At 41.7% G+C, this 14,770-nt stretch overlaps 1 protein-coding gene across 1 annotated transcript in view; it reads left to right on the forward strand.

The window, feature by feature from the left end:
- LOC128836116 (sodium/hydrogen exchanger 10-like) overlaps positions 1-14,770 on the forward strand; it is a 161,767-nt gene that overhangs the window by 18,694 nt on the left and 128,303 nt on the right. Inside the window, exon 4 of the mRNA XM_054026133.1 lies at positions 1,293-1,458. Coding sequence (XP_053882108.1) covers positions 1,293-1,458 — 166 coding nt within the window. The remainder of the gene's footprint in view (positions 1-1,292; positions 1,459-14,770) is intronic.

Below are 14,770 nucleotides of genomic sequence, written 5' to 3' on the forward strand. Positions count from 1 at the left end.
GAGCTTACAATCTAAATAGACAAGACAGATGAAGGGTGGGGAAAGGGTATAACACACAAGCAGAGAGAACAATGTGATGGCAGAAAACATCATGTTAGTTCTATTATTTTTTTCTTTTGCTGAGTTTAGTTAGAAGGAAGGATACTCTCAAGGAAGGGAAGAGGGTAAGGGGAACAGGGGAGAAGAGGGTTAGAGGAGTGATGCTGAGGTGAAGAGGTTGTGGTGGTGATGGTGGTGGTGGAGGAGGAGGAGGGCTGGAACAATAGCACAGGGCAAAAAAAAAAGTTCAGTCAAAACTGTAGAAAGTTCTTCAAAAAACTAAAGGGGTGCAGTCACTGATTCTGCCCCTACTAGCTGGAGTCTCTGGCTGTCCCCTTTGCACTTTTCTCTCAAACCTACATGGCAGGGTGAAGGGGAAGACACCACCTGGGTTCTAGTGCACAGTTCAGGGTCTGAGGGATGTTGTGGGGAAGGTACCAGACTGGGTATAGGAAGTGCCACTTAAATACATCAGATTGTAGGCTGAATATTGGTAATTTGTTAGAGAGACTAGTTGTTTTGGTAAACTCCTGCCATAGCACTAGGAAATTGGGGGTTCTTCATATTGACATGCAGATTATTGCTTCAAATCCCAGTGCAGTTGTGCTTGCAAGTCTGGTAAAGAAATTAAAACTTCCAGCTTTACAATATTTTTTTAAAACTACTATAGGTGACTAAAGGATAGTTAAAACAGCCCCCATTAACAATTTACTTGATGGGAAACCTCTTTGAACTGTTAAAAGAATAAGCAGGGGATTGGTGATACCATTGAAGTGGCCAGAATAACAAAAACAATTCACAATTCAGCCACCCATCCAACCGTAACTCTGTCCTGTAGTGATGCCATGAATTAAAAAAAAAATCTGTTTTAAAAAAATCAGTTAAATTTAATCCAGCACTACAAGCAGTGATATTATCCACTTGTGATTGTATCGTTATTGCAGGGTGGCTGCACAAAGAGGAATTAAGGTTGTTCACATGCCTTAAAAACTGTTTATTTTAATTTCTTAACATGTTTGGGTTTCTATTAATTTAACCTTAACTCTGAATTTCCTAGGGTTTGTAATGCTTATTTATGGGATAATTATAATATCTCAATAATATTTGTACCCTTAAATTACTTATATGCACTAAACCTTAAATCCAATTTAACATAGTTTTTGTCTGGGAATGTAAAATGAATAATCTTGTGATACAATAGGATCTATGAATATTTTAAAATCTAATAATACATTTATGAATTGTCTTCACAGATATTGCTACTTTCAGTTCCTGGCCTTTTGCTGAATTGTACTTTAATTGGATGGTTCACTTATAAAATCAATAAGTATAACTGGAACTGGCATGTTAGCATGTTGTTTGGAACCATTCTTAGCACAACAGATCCTATCCTCTCTGTGGCTTCCATGAAAAACATTGGTATGTCAATTTTTCCAACAGTTTTGAAAGTATGTATATTTTGAGATTTAAATAATCTTGCACATAGTACAGAAATTGAGACATACTGTATTTCATCACTCTTGCTATTTTTTGAGCTTATCAAATTCTTGAAAACAAAAATACGGAGGAGGACTGGGAAAAATGAAGTGCTAACATTTGTAAACAATCGAGGAAGACTCCCAAAAATAATAAAACAGAAGTTATAAATTGAATGTGGTGGACAGCAACAAAAAAATTATCAAAACACTCCAAATATAACTGGTGCTATTAGTTATGAGCTCTGCTTTGGATTCAAACAAGTTAATGTGAGCTAAAACAAAAGCCTCCGCCTGAATGTCATTGAAGCCAAAGTATATTTAGGGCAAGAGCAAACTTAAAAAAATACTACTCTTTACTGACCTTTGTCTTTAGAACCCATAGTGAGTGATACAGTGACAATGTAACTAAAACAAATATTTCATTTAATATAACATAGATGGATACCAAATGTTTTATAAGGGAAGCTTTTGTCCATTTCGTTCTGAGGGAATGAAAGGAGCTAAAGAGTTGTTTGTGATTTTTGCCAAAGCCCTTAAAATTCTTAACCTTGAAGTAAAAGTGACTGTCCCTTATCTCTTTGAACATAGGGAACATGCTAAGATCTGAAACTTTTTTTTCCCCGCAGCTGTAGCTAAAGCTTCCCCCAAAAACTTCTGACAAAAGAGGCCTGGATTTGAATGGGTTCTAGAGATGACATTCTGATCTCAGGACTGGAACCACATGTTCCCTCTGGCCACTGTGTAAGAGAGAAGAAGGGCATGAGATGTGAATCTTGTGAGGATGCAAAAAGCAACATAAATAAGGAAGAGTCTTATACATGTTTTGAAGTTTTTCATACGTGATTCTATTATCCTTAGATTTTAATTTGAGAGTATCTTAATAGTTTGCATCCAGGAGAGTCAAGTTGTAGAGATGACCAAGCCACAGCAGCACATAAAGCTAAAAAGAAGTTGTCATGGTCTATTTTGAAAGATATTTATATTATATAGGATCCTTAGATAAAATTACCCCTTCCACAAGGTTGCCATCTTTTTGGTATGGGAAGACATTTCTGAGTCCACCTTAGAAATAAAATTTTGACCTTTTTTTCCTTAAGAGATTTGTATAATGAGGAGGCAGAGCTTACAAATATTCTTCCAACTTGTAGGCAGTCACTCTAAATTAATATCTTTTAAATATTTAGGAATAGAAAAATATTGATCCTTAAATTTTTCATTTGAAGGGGATTTCTTTTGAGGGTTTCTGGGGATTTAGAGTCTGCATCTTCAATCTTGAAGATCTTGCTAATTTTAGAAATTAATTTGATTAAATTGGTCTACTACCCACAAAGTCAAACTAATATGGTTGAGGAGCCTAAGATAGAGAAAAAACTCACACTCAGGAGGATTATGATGTTAACCCTTGTAGGGCTTGTGTTCACTAGCAAATTAGGCTGTTAGAATACAGCCTTAAGGAATCCTGTTAACTGGCATGATGATAAATGTGAATTTGAAAGTCAAAATGGACAGGAACAAGATGTGTTTAACATTGTGTCAGCTGTTCTAGAGTAAACCTTGGTTCCAATAGGGGTTTTTCTCTTTTTTGCTTCTTTATGCTGTCTAAAAAAAGCCTGAGAAAATTGAACAATCCCGCCCCACTTTTTGTTGTTTTTAAATATGAAGAAGTCTTGTCTTCCATGTTTTGCTTGAGGTCTCCTAGAAGGTCTGGAGAACTGGAATTCTGTATTTTAGAATGTTTATTTTAAAAGTGGGCTCTTAACTTTGAATTTCTAAGCTTTCGAATGTGTATGTTTTGCATCTTTGTTTGAAAATAGTGTTTTCTTAAGACAATCCATCAGTGCTTTGTCTAGAGAAAGAGACCCCACTCATAACTCCTCAGATGCTAGAAATGATTCAAACCCAATAGCTGTTCAAAATCAAGATGACTATTTAGAGCCCAGCACAGAGAATCACTCATCTAAGGGTCAAAATAGGCATGGCTTTGGCCATAATTTTACCGCAATGGTTAAGATTTGCAGTGAGCCAAAAATTTATTGCATGAATGGTTTCCCAGCAGCATTCATCAATTGCCAATTCTTTCTAGTGGCTAGAATTGCTTGTGCTATGCCTTGGTATCCCCTGGGTAGAATTGCAGACAATGTATCTCAAAAAATTCTTTCTGAGTTCATGGAACCACTCACTGGATCCAATGCGAAATAAGGCATAATTCTTGGATCTTATCCAAATGTCCCTTTGAGGTAAGGTAAGACTAAAGAACATGCTGAAAGCCTGCTTAGTTTTCACTGTAGAGGATGGGGAACTGTCACGGATTCACAGGATCAGTGCTACACCCCCAGCTTTGGAGGAACCCCTTCCGTGTGCCAGACCCCAAGTAGTCTCACTCTTCCTTCAGGGTAGGCCACTCAGCCTCACTGCCTTCTTAGACTGAATCTCTGTGGCTCCAGCACTCCTGCTTCATATTGTGAGGTCTGTTCAGCAAGTCATGCTGAGGTAGACTCCTGGTGGACACTTATGCACTCTTCAGGGATTAATGCACCTCACCAAGTATCTGCAGTGACACTCTAACAGCATTGTCAAAAGAGTAGGGTTTATTAGTCAGGTGGAACACAGAATAGTAAATCTGTAGGTTGGCATAGAGAAATGAAGGTTAAAGCAGAGTCCAAGTCCAGTCTGGTTAGCTCAAAGCCCAGCTAAGCTGTACTCAACCCCCATGTTCAGGCTCTTCCTTTCTGTCTGACCTTGTTCAACTCCCAGATGAAAGCCCCTGACTCCTTCCAGCAACCAACTGTTATCTCTTACCAGTCCTTTGTTTTTGAGCTGGGGCATTGGGCTCAGCTTCCCTGCTGAGAGATGGCAAAATCAATCTCTCTCTTGGTCATGGGTTGCTAGGTGTCAATGCCATGGTGATTGGCTTTTCCATTGTATTCTTGGATGTTCCATTGACATGGGGTTGACCTCAGACAGTCCTTTTATAACGAACCAGTCAGGCTCAGACAGCTAGGGCAACATTCATACCTGTGTCTCTTAGCCTGCCCTGAGAGCAAACAGTCCTTTTTCTCTCACTGGGTAACCATGCAAAATATAAGGGAAACTGGAGCACACATAGGTTTCATAAAAATATTACAGAAAATTCACACTTCATCACCAGAGCATACACAGAGGACAAGATAATTCAGGATTTACAGGCCCTTGCCTGGGAAAATGAAAGCAACTCTTTTGAGGTTCCACTTAAGGCTGTACAATTTTCCATACGTCCTCTTCATTCACTTTGATTGCACTACCAGTGTTGTGTCTTATCAAAAACATGAGAATTGCCATATGTGATCAGAGCAGAGGTCTATTGAGGCTACATCACTGTATTGTCTTTTATTAGATTTCTCACAGGAATAGAGATCTACATAGGATAGGGTAAAAAAATAAAAGTTTTTATTAACAAGCATTTTCCAGTATTAATACTCTGTTCTCAGCAGCATAGCTCACCACATATAGACAGAGAGAGAGAAAGAGGGAGAGAATCTAGTATATAAGTCACTTCCTGAGCCTCTTTTAAATTAACAGTGTACCCAGATATATGTAGCTCATGTACAATACATCCCCCTTATAAATAAAAGAAGTTTGGAGATGCCATTACCAATGTTCCTGCTTCATAACAGCATTAGGACATGCCATAGTCCTTCCATTCTGTGTTTAAATCTTTATTTGGAGCGACACAGCTGTGGTGTCATCTGGTGATTGTATTTGTGTGGATTGTACTCTTCAGTCTGCCTGGGGGGTAGTTCTAAGGGCTTTTCTGTATCACGGTTAGTGTTTTCTTCAGAAAAGGACCTAGGGGTTACAATGGACGAGAAGCTGGATATGAGTCAACAGTATGCCCTTGTTGCTAAGAAGGCTAATGGCATTTTGTGCTGTATAAGTAGCATTGCCAGCAGATCGAGGAATGTGATCATTCCTCTCTATTCGGCATTGGTGAGGCCTCATCTGGAGTATTGTGTCCAGTTTTGGGCCCCACACTACAAGAAGGATATGGAAAAATTGGAAAGAGTCCAGTGGAGGGCAACAAAAATGATTAGGGGGCTGGAGCACATGACCTATGAGGAGAGGCTGAGGGAACTGGGATTATTTAGTCTGCAGAAGAGAAGAATGAGGGGGGATTTGATAGCTGCTTTCAACTACCTGAAAGGGGGTTCCAAAGAGGATGGATCTAGACTGTTCTCAGTGGTAGCAGATGACAGAACAAGGAGTAGTGGTCTCAAGTTGCAGTGGGGGAGGTTTAGGTTGGATATTAGGAAAAACTAGGAGGGTGGTGAAGCACTGGAATGGGTTACCTAGGGAGGTGGTGGAATCTTCTTTCTTAGAGGTTTTTAAGGTCAGGCTTGACAAAGCCCTGGCTGGGATGATTTAGTTAGGGATTAGGTCCTGCTTTCAGTAAAGGGTTTGACTAGATGACCTCCCGAGGTCCTTTCCAACCCTGATATTCTATGATTCTATGATTCACTTGCTGTTTTAGCATTACAAATCATATTTTTGTCAACGGATGTGGTTGCACCAATATGAACAGTCCTTAGGCGTCTGCAGATTCACCTAACTAATTGTCCATTTTTTGTCTGAATTACATATTACCTGAGTTGATCTGCTAGTTAAATTACCATGCCAGGGTGCCACTGACCCCTTAAATTTTGCATAATTATGATGGAGTTTTTTGTGAGATTTCAGTGTTCTGGCATTTGTATCATAGAATGATTTCAGTTGTCATCCATCCATCCATCCAGCTCTGTTTTATTTTATTGTGATCTGCAACTCTAGGCATTAAAAGAGTTTCCTTCACAAGTATTACTGATTTGAGCCATCTGCTTATTAACATCCGTGCAGGTGAAGCCCCTGATTCCATAGGTGTGTTACAGTAATTTAATAAACTGTCATTACAGTCTTGACTGTTCATTTGCCTTGGTAAGTATCTGCTTGACTATTTGTACATATTTTTCAGCTATTCCATTGGACTGTGGGTAATACAGACTTCTATCCATGGGTAGGAAACCCCAATCCTTCGCAAATATTTGAAATTCCTCAGATATGTATTGTGGTCCATTATCCAAAATGAGCTTATCAGAAATATGTCTAGCAAGTACCGCCTTGGTGTGATTCACTATAGTGCTGACTAGCATGTTGTTTAGTTGGAAAAACAACAACGAATAGTCAACTATCAGCAAGTAGGGTTTTCTTCTGTTCAAATAATTGCCAATTGCTGCTGAGCTCTGCTAAGTGTGTTACAAATTGTCACAGGTTCCTTGCAGTTCAGTTTCTGGTACTTTGCACAAATGCAACAATCTCTTACCATTTCTTCTGTTTGTGCATTCATACTGGGCCAGTAAAGTCTGTCTCTTGCCTCTCTTTTGCATGGTACCATACTGAGGTATCCTTCATGAATCTTTTTCGGAAACTCCAGACGTGTTTTCATTGAAATTTCTATTTTCTCCCCTTTCAGGGCTAGTCCATTCTGCAGAGACATCTGATTTTTTTTTTTAATTCTAAAAGTCTCTCAAAGCCAAGGAAACTTGCTGTTTTTGTGAAGGCCATCCTGATTGTTTCTTTTAAAAGATTCATTGTACCTTTGCTTTCTTTTTTTCTCACTTATTTATAGACACTGGTAAATGTTGTAGTATTGTGTACATGTTCCTCCAAGTCGTCTTCCTCTTTTGCATCTGTCCTTTTATTGAAATTGTGTGAGAGAAGATCTGCTAGAGGAATTTCTTTCCTGTGCTAGTATTTCACTTTCAAGTCATACTTTTATAGCTTTAAGTTCATGCACTGAAGTCTTGGTGATGCAAAAGCTAGAGGTTTGTCAAGAATGTTCTCTAGGAGTTTGTGATCTGTTTCAACTGTTATTGTGCAGCCATATAAGAACAGATGAAATTTTTGATTCCAGGGTGGTGGGGGGGTCCCACAGCTGCTAGCGGGGCCACCCGCAGTTGCCCAGCTGCCGAGTAAATATCCCCATAGATATTTTTTGTAAAAGTCAGGGACAGGTCACGGACTTCCATGAATTTTTCTTTATTGCCCGTGACCTGTCCCTGACTTTTACTAAAAATATCTGTGACAAAATTTTAGCCTTAGACATGACCTCTTGAGGTCCTTTCCAGCCCTGCATATCTATGAATCCAGCCTGAGGAGCCAATACCTTTGATATGGGGAATCACTTTTTTAAAATTAAGTTTTAATAAAATCCCAGTTTTAAAACCATCCCTGGTTGCCAACCATTTTTCCTTCATATAGACTTGTTCTGGGAGAACGAGAAGTTTGTTCACATCTGTTCACTCTTGATGTGGCATCAAAAGATGATGCTTATTTGGCAGTTCTGTTGTGCTTGTTTACTGGAACTTCTCAGCCCACCTTCAGAGAGGTGGTACTGCCGACTGAACTCCCACCAGTGGGAATATGCAGAGACCCTTCAAAGAAGAAATTAAGGTTGTTTTTAAAATTACTACACATGTGTATACTACTTATGGTGTCCATGTACCTCTGTACAGGAGTTAATAATGTTTTCACTAGCAATGTCCATTAGAGAGTATGCATGCTCCCAGCATGACCTCACTCCACTCCCCCTGCCTACCTGGGCACAGCGACCCCCTCCACCACTCTGTTTCTTGTGAGACAGAACAACATAGTGTTCCTGTGTAGTAATCTTGTTACTTAGTAATTAGACTGATGGTAGTTAATTTGTTTTGTTTATACTTGTTAGTTAGTGTGTTACTGTTTCAATTAGCTTGTTAGTAGGCTTAAAATAAAAAATAACTTACGGCAGTGCACAGGTCTTCAGGCTTCAAGCCATGCCCCTCTTGTAGGGGGATTATTCCTGTGACTGTGACCCAGGACACATGCCTTTACTATCAGAGAGAGGAACATATCACTAAGTGTGTGATCTGCAGTCCTTCAAGAAGCACACACAAAAGTGGAGGCAGTCTAGACTGAAGCTTTTTCGTATGGAAAGGTCCATTAGAGCTATGTTGGTCAGAGTATTGACTAAGTCAGTTTCCTGGCACTGGGCCCTGTCTGTGTTGCTGGCAGTGCAGAGGTGTTTTTCAGTGTAGCCATTACTGCCGGTGCCCAGCATAGAGAGGAGCTCTTAAAAGGAGCAGTTACTGCTGGTGCAGGAAAAGGTGGGACTGGGACCTGTGATGTTGCACCACATCAGAAAGCAGGTACAGAAACCTTCCTCGCCTTCAGCGTCGGCTTCAGCAGCACCATCCCTATCTGCACCAGAGTGTTCAGGACACTCTTCTGCAGTATTTTCCTTTTTGGCACCAGATGCTTTGATCAAAGCCCTCTCTCCACCTGTGGTTTCAGCTGCAGAGGAAAACTTCAAAGCAGAGGCATCCACAACATCCTCACTATAGGGACACTTGACAACTAAATTTGCATCTCCGAAAGCTTATTTGGTTTCTTCACCAGACCTCAGGGACTCTCCAGAACCTGAGTCACCAATCCGGGAGGGTTCCCCAGTCTCGGTACCAGACAGATCCTCTCCTCAAAAAGAAGCACGGGTATCTGTAATGAAAACCTTGAGCCAGCATGTCAATACAATTTTGAGTCCCACGTAAATCTTTCAATCTCCTGTCGTGACTTCTGTGTTAGAGGCTTCTTCATCCAAAGACACTGATTTCTCTGCAGACTCTCTGACAAGAGTCCTCCACCAAAAAGGAAATCACACAGATGGAGAGAAAAGAAGTCTAGGGCGGCATATGAAAAAGAACCTCCAAATAGAACTTAGGAGGCTAATTCTCACTATACTCCTTCGTTCACTCTGAATTGGCCAAACGTCCTGTTCCCATATGGACAACAACCATGGCCATATTGGCCCTCATGGCTTCAGTCTCTGTAATTTCAGGGACAAGTTCTCCCACAATATATGGAATCTGTTTGAGTCTCCTGCAGCAAACTCTTATCATTCTGATTGCTCTCCGCATCAAGAAGTTCAGGATACAGAGGAACAACAAATTTAAGTGATGGTGAAATAACAGTCCAGCCAGAAAATCCTTCTAATTCTATACTTAGTTTCATCAGGCAAGGAAGTAGAAGCCATTTCACAGTCTACACTATTTTCAGTTGATGATTTTAAAACCTTTCAGCAATGGAAAAAACACTAGAAGTTCCTCTGGAAAAAGCATATTAACTTTTTGATATTCTACAGCCAGCATCCCAAAGCAGCATTGCACTACCTATTAATGAAGGAATATTGGATCCAGCAAAAGATCTCTGGGCTACCCAGCCTCCATTCCAGCAACTGAAAAATGTGCTGGTTATAGATACTGGATGCCATCTAAAGGATTTGAGGTATATATTATACTCATCCTGCTCCATTGTTACTGGTTGTTGCTGTACATAAAGCTAAACGATCAAAACAGTCTGGGAAATCTACCCCTAAAGAGAGAAAAGCCAAGAGACTGGATCTTATTGGAAAGCAAATGTACTTCTCAGCATCTTTACAGGTCAGGATAGCAAATTATCAAGCCATGCTATCTAAATATCATTATCTGCAGTGGGATAGGCTGTCAGAGTTTAAGGACAAGTTACCCTCAAAGAGTAGAGATGAGTTTAAAGCTATTTGTGAAGGACAGCTTATTGCTAAAACCTCTCTTTAAGCTGCTTTAGATGCTACTGATTCCAGTGCTTGTTCAGTGGCTACATGTATGATGATTAGCAAGGTTATCTCCCTCAGGTTTTACCAACAGAAGTGCAAGCGTCTATTGAAGATTTGCCATTTGATGGTCAGAATCTATTCAGTGCCAAGACTGATGAATCTCTGCATTCATTAAAAGACTTGAAATACGTGCTCAGATCACTGGGTTTATACAATCCTTCTTTCAGTAAGAAACAGTTTCATCCTTAATCTTCATTCTCCAGATATAGGAACACTCATTATTCTTTTTCATATTCCCAACACCAGAGGCCTTCCGAACAATCTAGAAAGAGCTCTAGATATCAGAATAATTAAGTTTCAGTACTATCTTCCTTAACTACTCAGTTGGGTCAGACACAAAGGCAACAAATTTGATGTGATGGTCAAGGATCTTGGACTAATCCACAAGGATCAATACCTTTTGACTCGACTCTTTGGTTCTTGTCTTATTTCATGGAGGCTTGGATGGCAGTCACCACAGATTGATGGGTCCTTCTAGTAATTAGGGATAGTTATGTCATTCAATTTCAATTCCTGCCTCCTATCACCCTTCTTCTCAATCCCTTTTCAGAGATCATTCTTACAAAAGGTAGACAGGAGGTAGACAAGCTGATCAAACTAGAAACAATAGAGTTAACATCTCAGGAGTATTTTGGAAAAGAGTTCTCTTCTCCCTATTTCCTCATATCCCTAATTGGATCCTGGGGGTCTGTAGCTAGCCCCAAGAACTATCCCAGTGGAGCCTCTATTATCTTTCTTCCCCAAAGTGATTTTGATCCAAACAGATTCCGTTCTATCCATTCCACCATCACTCCCAATTTCTTTACAGTTTACCTTGTCATTAATACACAATGTTACTCCACAACCTGTAACTTTATTTCTGTCTTTCCTCAACAGCACATCCCCTTCAATACCTGTACTCCAGTTATGACTGCTATTTTACCATGTTTCTGTTATCCCTAAAGTATCTGGTTTCTCTTCCTGCACCAATAAATCTAGTTTCTCCATTTTGTTACCCAGGATCCTTGTATTGGTGTAGAGACATCGTAGTTGTTTCTGCTTGGCTTCATCCAGATTCCTTGACGGATTAGGTGCAGTGATTTCACTGCCAATATCACCTCCCTGGCTGTTAGTGTCATTGCTATTGGCACTATCTTGTTGTTGTTGTGCAGTTTTCTCCTCACTGTTATTCCTTTCTCCATTGCTGTATCCTCTCTTACTTAATTTTCCTCTCACTCAGTATTAGAATCAGGTGTAGATATTACATCCATTTCACCCAACTGTCTCCCCTGAATTCCTAGTTCTTTTTTGAGTGATGTCCCTGTGGGTGCTCCACTTTAGGTGTCGGTGCGCCCCTAAGCTCATAGCCAGAGACTTAAGGAAGTAGTGCTCGGTTGGGTTGCACATGAGTGGTCCCCGTCTCTCTCTGCTTCAGGCGGTTAACTGGTGCTGTGCAACCTATCCCCCCTCAGTTCCTTCTCTACCACCTTTGGCTCAAGTCAGAGCACTTAGCAATGCCTTGCAGATTAGGAATAGTTTAGCTTTTCCCTTAGTTTTAGTTTTCAGTTAGAATAGTTAGCCTTCCTACTTTATCCCCGTTATTTTATTTTCTCCTCATAGGGCTGTAGGTTTCCTTTTTTTTTTTTTTTTTAAACTGCGGCAGCATGGGTATTCATACCTCCCCTCCCCATTATGGGGAGAGTACATCCCTGAGGGGCGTGCCTGGTTCCCCAGGGTTCAAACGCTGTATTACCTGCAGGTTTTCTATACCTCTCTCAGAAGGGCACTCTCACAACTGAAGTACTTGCACTGTAACAAACTTAAAGCCTGCACTAGAAAGGCAAGAGATCTCCAACTGAAACTTCTCCTCATGGAGAAGTCTCTCCACCCAATGTCTGAGCCTGAGGAATGCATTCCACCCGGCCAGAAATTGCCAACCGCAGCCTCTGACAAGGGCCTTTCCTCCACGGCACGGGCTCCTGATCAACCTGCCAAGAAGGCAGCAAAAAAATGGTGTACCACGTCCCCAACTTTGGAGTTGGCCAAGAAAAGGCGCTCTGCTAACAGGCAAACGCTCCTGGACATGTCAGCAGCTGAAGCAGCTGGTCCCTCCAGCACCGTTGGTACCAGGAAACTGAAAGCTCCCAGGCAGCCAAGATCGATCACAGGCACCAAGGGGAAAATGAAACCCCATGCTGCGATACTGCTGAACACAAATACACAATCGGTACTGAGCATCTCAGTGCCCCTGCTACTAATGCTGCCACCATCTCACTGTCCAGTAACACAGCATTAGCAACAAGCTGTCTTTAGCATACGGTACCATTTCCTATCACACCAACGGTACAGGTACCGGGCACATCGCAGCAATTCCTCTGCCACAAAGACCTCTCTGTCTTTTCAGTACTGGAGTCTCCCATCCTAAGCACCGATGGTACCTTGGTACCCGCAGCACCTCTTTCTGCTCCACAGTTCTTGAGTGAAGATGGAAATGAGGATGCTGGGTGCTCTCCACAACATTCCTCCCCTGTGGCTGCTCCCATCATGCACGCCCCTCTGTACAAGGGATATCCTACTAACCTTCCGAACCAACTGTGGTACAGGCAACCCTGGATGCCCGCTATGCCCTTCCAACCACAATGGGCATTTTGGAACCCATGGGCTACATACACCCTGTTGTTGTTGTGGGTATCTGTCAGTCTTCCCACAGCTGACACACATCAAGCACCTTTACCAACACCACAGGGACCACCTGGCACCTCTGAACAGGGGGCTGAAGAGGAGGAGGAATTCTCTGACCAAGATGATCCACCTGAAGTCCACTTCTCATCCTCACCAGACAACACAATTACGCCCCCACTTCCGTCCACAAATGATAATTCCAAACAATTTCAAGTCCTCTACAAGAGAGTTGTTACTTAACTGGACATCTCACTCAGGAAGAGGTCCAGGAATCTCAACACAAGTTAGTAGATATATTACACACATTGACCTCATCTAAAATTGCCCTTCCCATGAATGATGCAATTATGGAACCTGTGAAGTTGCTCTGGCAAAACCCTGCAACGATTCCACCTACCTGTAAGATGTCTGATAAAAAGTACTACGTGCAAAGGGCACTGAATTCCTCTTTTCGCATCCGACGCCGAATTCATTGGTGATCGACGCAGTCAATGAACGGGGTAGACAATATAACTACAGAAACACCCCATAAGACATAGACTGGAAATGGCTCAACCTTTTCGGCCACAAAGCATATTCTGCTGTGACCTTACAATTAAGCATATTCTGCTGCAACCTTACAACTACAAAGCCTTATTAGCAAAGTATGACCAAAATAACTACACAAGTCTCTCTGAATTTACTGACTTTATTCCAGACAACAAAAAAGTACAGTACAAATTGATCATCACAGAGGGTCAACTGATAACCAGAACAGCATTACAAGATGCCCTTCGTTCATCAGCGAGATTCATAGCAACCACGATTGTTATGAGAAGAGCCTCCTGGCTCCATCTGTCTCAGTGGTTCCCAAACTTTAACAGCCCGTGAACCCCTTTCACTAAATTGTGAAATCTCGTGAACCTCCTTCTAAAAATGAATATTTCCAGGGATTTAAGTTTAAATTTCCTCAGTGTGATGGATGCATTTGCTTTGCTCTGCATAGCTCTTGGAAGTCCGGAACCAGAGGGGAAAGATAGAGTCTCAGGTCTGGTTCAGCGCTGGGGTTCAGGCTGCCGGCTCCCCCGCTGACTGGGCAGGGCTCGGGCTGCCAGCCCCAACTGCCCTGCCCCACTCTCCCTGGCCTGCAACCGGGTCCCACCTGCTGCCTCCAGTGCCCGGGGTCCTCTGCCCCCATTAGTGTATTTTTTCTGGCAACCCTCTGTAACATTCTGCTAACCCCACTTTGGTAACCACTGATCTATCTGGATTCCCAAAGCCAGTATGGTCGACCAGAGAGGACTTATCATTTGAGGGATCCAAACTTTTCGCAGACAAAACAGATGAGTTTTTACACACTCTTAAGGATTTGAGGGTGACATTGCGATCTCTGGGCATCCACACACCTAAGATCAAAAGATGACAGGGCTGTTATCAAGCCCGTCAAAGATTCTGACCCCCTCCGTACGCACAACACAATAGATACTACGACCATCAGGGTCAGAAACAGAAAACCTTGAGGAGACAGCAATCTGCTCCCTCGAATACTACCGCCTAGCCATTAATTTCCAGACAACCAATTTGAAGCCCTGGTTGAGGACCCCATAACCCCTTCTCTTTCAATGCTGGAACCATCTACAACTTGCAAAACATTTGGAGATGGCCTTATTTCCATTTTACCTGATCTGGCATAGTATTACAACAGACAGATGGGTATTAGAAATTATCAAAACTGGTTACTCCATCCCCCTTACTTCCAAACCCCCTACTCACCCCCTGTCAGGGTTCTCTCCCCACTCTGAACTCTGGGGTACAGATGTGGGGACCCGCATGAAAGACCCCCTAAGCTTATATTCCATCAGCTTAGATTAAAACTTCCCCAAGGCACAAATTCCTTTCTTTGTCCTTGGATGGTATT

Source organism: Malaclemys terrapin, chromosome 4 (genome assembly GCF_027887155.1).
Source record: "Malaclemys terrapin pileata isolate rMalTer1 chromosome 4, rMalTer1.hap1, whole genome shotgun sequence".
Classification (NCBI taxonomy): domain Eukaryota; kingdom Metazoa; phylum Chordata; order Testudines; family Emydidae; genus Malaclemys; species Malaclemys terrapin.